Source organism: Syngnathoides biaculeatus, chromosome 4 (genome assembly GCF_019802595.1).
Source record: "Syngnathoides biaculeatus isolate LvHL_M chromosome 4, ASM1980259v1, whole genome shotgun sequence".
NCBI classification, from domain to species: domain Eukaryota; kingdom Metazoa; phylum Chordata; class Actinopteri; order Syngnathiformes; family Syngnathidae; genus Syngnathoides; species Syngnathoides biaculeatus.
This window is the reverse complement of record NC_084643.1, coordinates 24,624,743-24,631,498: the sequence shown is the minus strand read 5'-3', so window position 1 is coordinate 24,631,498 and position 6,756 is coordinate 24,624,743. Positions and strand designations below refer to the sequence as shown.

The following is a 6,756-nucleotide window of genomic DNA, read 5'->3' as shown; positions in this document are numbered from 1 at the left end:
AAAGATCGCCTTCCCGCTCCAGTCCAACTCGTGCCAGAAGTTGCAGAAAATCTTCTCACGCTTTCACAGAATTTTGTTGCTCGCTCTCCTCCTCCCTTTCTCGGCACAGTTCCTCTTCATCCCGTGCTATCGTTTGCTCAGTCTGAATAATTCATCAACGGCAGCAATTAGTCGCACCCGTACTAACTTTTTCTTCCCGCGTGGCCGCCCGCTTGCACCAAAAAAAAATTCCCTTCTTCTTCGGTGGTGGTACTACAGCGTCCGAACAGCCACAACGTCAGGCGACCGCCATCTTCTGACGGTAATGACAACGACTCAACAGAGGTCAGAATCCAAATTGCCTTTATTTTAAAATACGGGAGGCACAAACAAGACATTTGACTGTCCTGAGTCACAGTGAGTTGAAGCCCAGGCCCACTTGGGCCAAAAGACATACTCCAGTCTGGACTTGTCACCAGTCAGAAAGGGGAAGACAATAACTGGTGTAAAAGTACATCGATTTCTGTAATTTAATAATTAAGTTTGGGAGTGTGGCAAGAACCACCATAACAGTTTTAGAAAGCTAAGGAAACCATTTGCCTGACTTTGGTGCAAGCAGCTGTGGGATCGATTCCCGCTCAGCGATGGTGTCGATATGTGCCCTGCGACTGACTGGGGACCAGTTCGGGGTATTGTCCGCTTTTTGCCCAAAGTTAGCTAAAATCGGCTCCAGCACTCCTGCGACCCTTGTGAGGATAAGTGGCTTGGAAAATGGATGGATGAATAAGTATGATCTAGACATTATGTGTTGTGTGTCCCACAATAGAGCTCGTGCACGTGACGTCATTATTTTCATGGCGTCATATTGCCGGTCAAAAAGAACTGCTAGACAGTGTGGGGCACATTGAACCGGAGCAGAATATTTACAATGCCGGAACTTCTTGTGCTGTTGGTTGTTACAACAGACGAAGCAGATATTCAAAGATATCCTTTTCTGGAATACGAGCTGAAAAGACGAGAAAAGATCAATGGATTTCGGCAATTAAACGTGATGGATGGTGCCCAACCAAATACACACGACCGTGTAGCGATGACTTCATTTCAGGTACGAATTATTCTTTTCAATCTCAAATTACCAAGAAGTATTTATAACGCCAAGTTGACTCATTTGAGAACAATGGGTTTAGAAAAAAAAAAAAAAAGACTCGGAGTCGTCTCCAACGTACACGGAAGCGTGTTGCGGCCACACGTTAAAACTTCGGTAAACAACTCTTGACAGACTTTTTTTTTTTTTTTTAAAATACATTGTTCTCAAATGAGTCCCATGCGTATTTAAAAAAAGACCATCGGTTACACAGAGGTTTACCTAAGCGCAATGTGTGGCTGCAACACACTTCCGTGTCCGGGTGCTGAAGCCCATCCCAGCGGTTTATTTTCTTTTTTTAAATACGCATTGGAGTCATTTGAGAACAATGTATATTAAAAAAAAAAAAAAAAGAAAGCCCGTCACATAGAAGTTGACCAAAGTTTAAGGTGTGGCAGCAATAGGCTTACGTCTACGGAGGAGACAACTCCCTGTCCCAATTTTTTTTTCCCAACCATAGTTGATGACTGCGAGTTTGTGTAAAACCAGGGGTCATTTATTTAAATATTGGTATTTGTATGGAAAAAATCTGAGTGTCTCCATCACTATGTTGGATTTATTCTTGAGAACAGATCCCGCAACGAAGTATTTGTATGCGTCCAGACCTTTCTAGGCTTTCAAACTCTTCCAGATACATGTGTAGATCCAGAGACCAAGACAAGCGGAAGCGGGTTAACAGTCCGATTTCTAATTGGCGAAAATTTCAATTTCGGCATTAAGTATGGGTCCTCTATGCCAAGTGTCTGTTATTTTTCCAAGTACCTTCGTTTATTATCACCTCCTAAATGTTTAACTTTATTGGACAAAACTCTGGGCGTCGTGCTATAAGACATTTTCGTGCCGTCTCCAACCGACTTAGCATTGAAGAATACTTTGCTAGACCGTCAATATGCCCAGTCATGTGACTCTGGCGACGAAGGTGCACAAGCTCCACAACCGCTGTTGGTCAGATACTTATACAGCGACAAACGCAGCGCAACGGGGCTACAAATAAACTAGATTTTGAATTCAGATCTAATTAAAAGGCTTTCCCCCCCATGTGTGTTTTCATGTGTGACACCATGTTTGTCTGGAGACAGAACCTCCTCCCGCACACCAAACAAGCAAAGGGTTTTTCTCCCTTGTGAATTTGCACGTGTGCCACCAAGGCGGACTCTTGAGAGAAGGTTTTGCCGCAAAACGAGCATGTGAAAACGTTTTCTTCCGGGTGTGTTTTCATGTGCCACTCCAGGTTTACCTTCTGAGTGAATCTCTTATCACAAACTGAACATTTAAAAGAGTTTTCTGTATGTGTCTGCATGTGCTCATTTAAGTTTCTCTTGCAGGAGAAGTTTTTACCACAAGTGTAGCACATGAAATATTTGTCAACATTGTGCGTTACCGTGTGTGAAATCAAAGCAACATTTGAACTGAATCCTTCACCACAAATCAAGCAGCTAAACGGTTTAACTCGCCTGTGCGTCTTCATGTGCGACGCCAGGTGAATTTTTCGAGAGAATCTGTGACCGCAAAGCGAGCAGTGGAAGGAATTCTCTCCGCTGTGGGTGCTCACGTGGGGCCGCATGCGCGGCCCTGGACTGTGATGATCGGGCGGCGACCAGTCGGGCGATGTGTCGTCGTCTTCTTTCTTCACGAGGGCATCGGTCAACAGCAACTCGCTGACGCCAGCCTCCTGTTCCTGCTTAACGTGGGGCCGCTGAGAATGTTCAAAACTGGAGGCCGCCACAAAGTCGTCTGCAGGACAAGAAAACCAGAGGTGGGTGTCAGTCATAAAGAGAAAAGTGCATTCGTGAAAAGTGTTTGTCTACTTTGTGTAATAAGTAGTATTTAAAAGTCAAGTGTCATGAAATGGATGATTTTTAGTATGTTATTAATGAAAAAACGTCAGCCGGTATGGACCCATCTGTTTTTTCGCCACAAAACATGATTTTGACGTATATGGCTTTTTGTAACTCCCGCCATGAAAATCCTCTCGAGGGATTTTGTTCGAGAAGAAGCAGGAAGTGACGTACGGGGCAGGACCGCCCTCCAGCGGACTCGTTTGTTTCTATTAGTTTTACCTGCGGGAAGCTAGCTCGTTGTTCTTTCATGTTAGCCAAAATGCCGGCTCGTTGCATCGCTGGATATTGCTCGAACACTTGGGAAGATGGATTTACCCTTCATAAGTTTCCAAGACACCCGGTTAGTCGTGAAAAATGGATTGCATGCATGGGTGCGAAGGACGAGAGCTTTGAGGGTTCCAAATGATAGGGAGGTGTGTATACAGCTACTACAAAAAAAATAATAGTTTGGGGCAGACCACATAATCGGTCTCTCATAACGTAACAAAAGATCCGCGTACGTAGAACAGGTGTGCTAAATGTGTCGATGTGCGGATCGGACGGCTTCCGCGTCGGGCTCCCCAGCAAAGGCTAACGCGTCAGCTCGCCAGCGAATGCTGCCGCGTCGGGCTCACGGACAGCAGCGGCTGTGAACAACGCTGCCGCCAATGGTGCACTCAGCTGCGTGAGATGCCAACGCCGTAGGGCGGCCCGCCGCCATGATAAGCCACCTAGGCGCTGAAAATGGGCCACCCTGGGCATAGCCGCATCCGCCAGTCACGCGGCTGAGTGCGCCATTACCGTCAGTGTTGTTCAGAGCCGCCGCCACCATCTGCAATGAACAACACCACTGATTATCGTCGCCGACAACGCCGTAAAGCGGCCTGGCTCAGTGACGCGATGAGCCACCCAAACTCGGCGCCGCGATGAGCCACTTCGGTGCCACCCCGGCCGAAGCCGTGATCGGCTTGTCACATCCGGGCCGCGGCGTTGTGATCGCTAGTGGCTGAGTACGCTACATACTGTCATACTGTCAGGGAATCTGTTGTTAGTTAGAAGTGATCCACTTATCATCTGTATAAAGGTCAGGTGTCGTCAAACGTATGATTTTTGGTATATTATTAATGAAAAACCCACAGCCAATTTGGTCCCATGTGTTTTTTCACCACAAAACATGATTTTGACGTAGACAGCTTTTTGTAACACCCACCATGAAAATCCTCTCGATGGATTTGTTTTCGAGAAGCAGGAAGTGACGTATAAGACAGAGGCGTCCCCTTGTGGACTCGTTTGTTTCCAGTAGTTTTACCTCCGGGAAGGTAGCTCGTTGTTCCTTCGTGTTAGCCAATATGCGGGCTCAGTGCATTGCTGGACATTGCTTGAACCCTCGGGAGAATGGAATTACCCTTCATAAATTTGAAAGAGACCCTGTTCATTGTGAAAAATGGATTGCACAGGTGCAGAGGACGAGAGCTTTGTGGGTTCCAAATAACAGGTAGGTGTGTATACAGCTACTAAAAAAAAAAAGTTTGGGGCGGACAACGTAATCGGTCTCTCTCATAATGTAGCAAAAGATCCGCGTTTGAAATGTGTTGATGTGCGCCTACAGCTACTAAAAAAAATAATAGTTTGGGGCGCACCACGTGATCTGTCTCTCTCATAATGTAACAATCCGCGTATGAAATGTGTCGATCTGCGCGTCGCCCAGCTAACAATGTCTCACTCAGCCTCATCTCAAAAGTGCTCGTCGCGTACTGCGGCGACTTTGAACATACCCCTAAAAGCAACATAGCTCGGCCCCACCCCCTCCTTATATACCACGCCGGCCGAAACTCAGCCACACCGGCTGAGGCGCCACGTTCGGCGGTCACATCTTCCACGAAGGCTGCGTGTTGGGCTTTGCGACGGGGGCGGCTCTGAAGAATCCAGCCGAGAATGCTTTACTCAGTCGAGTGCGAGCATGAAGCGCGCGGGCTCGAATGTGAACACAAAGCATCACCGCTCGGCTCTGTCATAAGCCACACCGGCCGGCTGCGATGATCCGCGATGGCTCATCTCCGCCGCGGAAGTGGATCGGACGGGATGCTGTTTGGCCGTGATGGCATATCATCTGAATCTGGCTCGAAACAGTCGTGTAATATTGCCCTGAGGGGTCGAAACAATAGTGCAATATTGCCCCGGTAACTTCATTTGGTTGTGTGGTGTATTCCTTTTTGAAAAGAGCTTCCGTGTTAGAAGGGGCGTTGGAAAAATCCGAATACTTCTGTTGTTCGGCTTCCATAGTAGCAGGCACTGCGCGTTTTCAACGGCTGAAGTGCGATGACGTCAAAGACGGAGGACGAGACTAATATGGCGACCACTTGGATGTCGAGGGACACTCAGTTGCGCAACTTTGTGGATGGATGACGCGCTCTCCACTCACTTATTTTTTTGTATAGACATTGAAGTGAATACTTTTATGTGTATTTTTCATTACAATATCTATTTTAGAATGTTTATAGGGACGTCACCCCCACTTTAAGTACTGCACATATATAAGTCGGCTCTCAATTTTTTTTTTCCATTATGACACCATGAATTACCTTCAGAGTCTGTACCGCTCCTCAAAAGTTCTTCAATGTCGCCGCTGTCTGACAACGGAGCAAAGATGTGTTCTTCTTGCCGTGCCCCACTGTGGTGTCCACTGGTCTCAGAAATCATATGTGGTGACTCGTGCGGTTGTTCTTTGCTCTTCCTGGCAACAGTGCTGAGATCCTCCTCCTCCACTTCAACTTTAATGTGGGGCGTCTGTGGATGCTCCAAACTCGTGGTGCCCAAGTGCAGCTGAGTGGAAAGTTGTTGGACTTGATGACCGGTGAGCAGCTGGACATCTACACAACACACGGCACACAGTTGAGCTCACGTGAAATGCACACAAAGAATAGACGTGATTGATTAGTTGTCACATTTGATTGTTTTAATAAAAGCACAATTACAATCCACTCTATGTATTGGAGTAGCAATAGTTCTTGTTGTATTAATTAAATTAATTTTGGCCTGCATGGCACAGCCACTGTGATCTGAACGTAGCTCAAGTCACAATAAAATGTAGCTAAAGAGGAATTAATTTGCTAGTTTAGATGGTGTTGTAAGTTTGCTGTAGTTGGTTACGATGAGCTGAGTTAATGCCACATGTGACTCGGATACGACTATGTGGACAAGCATTTCAAGTAGCATTTTGTGAACATCTGAACGCACCTTGTAAGCGCAACACCGTATGTGCCTTGGAAAAAGCTGCTAGCTGCCGTCGGTGGCGCTCGGTCTCTTCTTTCGCCCGACAAAGTTGCTCCTCGTACGACGATATCGTTCTTTCAAACAGTCCAAAGATTTCATCAGCCGCCGCAATTAGTCGCTCCCTTACCAAATCTCTCAACATTTTGACACTTTTTTTTTTAACAAAACGCTACGTCGCCCTATTTCTTCGTTAATGGTGATGCTTGTAGGGTCTTTTTCTTCTTCTTCTGCTTCTTCTTGGTCTTCTTCTGTTGTTTTATCCAGGTTGGCAACAAAAAAAGAAGATGCACTATTGCCACCTACTGTTATAAAGGATCTCATCTTTTCCAACCAACACATTAGGCAAAATTCAAAATAATATAAATACTGTGCAAGACTGTTTTTGTTGCAAACTCATACTCTTTTCTGTCTATCTCTTTTCAACTTTTATCCACCGATCCATCTTACTTAAACTACTGGTCTGGTCTTGTAGTTTTAGATTTTATGGCAGCTTTTGCATTTATTACTCCTGCCACAAAAGTCAGACTCTGTCCTTTCTAT

General features: G+C 46.0%; 1 protein-coding gene across 1 annotated transcript; it reads right to left on the bottom strand.

Moving 5' to 3' along the window:
* Positions 1-331: 331 nt before the first annotated feature.
* On the bottom strand, positions 332-6,454 carry LOC133499352 (gastrula zinc finger protein xFG20-1-like). The gene is made up of 3 exons (XM_061817283.1): positions 6,181-6,454; positions 5,526-5,813; positions 332-2,857 (listed from the first exon to the last, which is right to left on the bottom strand). Exons 1-3 carry the CDS (start codon positions 6,356-6,358, stop codon positions 2,142-2,144), a joined length of 1,182 nt encoding a protein of 393 aa, XP_061673267.1. The 5' UTR covers positions 6,359-6,454; the 3' UTR covers positions 332-2,141.
* Between the last annotated feature and the right edge of the window lie 302 nt (positions 6,455-6,756).

Coding starts and splice junctions, on each gene's coding strand:
- LOC133499352 (XM_061817283.1), bottom strand. CDS start 6,358: ATGTTGAGAGATTTGGTAAGGGAGCGACTAATTGCGGCGGCTGATGAA. Junction 5,814..6,180: donor TACGGTGTTGCGCTTACAAG/GTGCGTTCAGAT, acceptor TGTGTTGTGTAG/ATGTCCAGCTGCTCACCGGT. Junction 2,858..5,525: donor GAGCGGTACAGACTCTGAAG/GTAATTCATGGT, acceptor CTTGTCCTGCAG/ACGACTTTGTGGCGGCCTCC.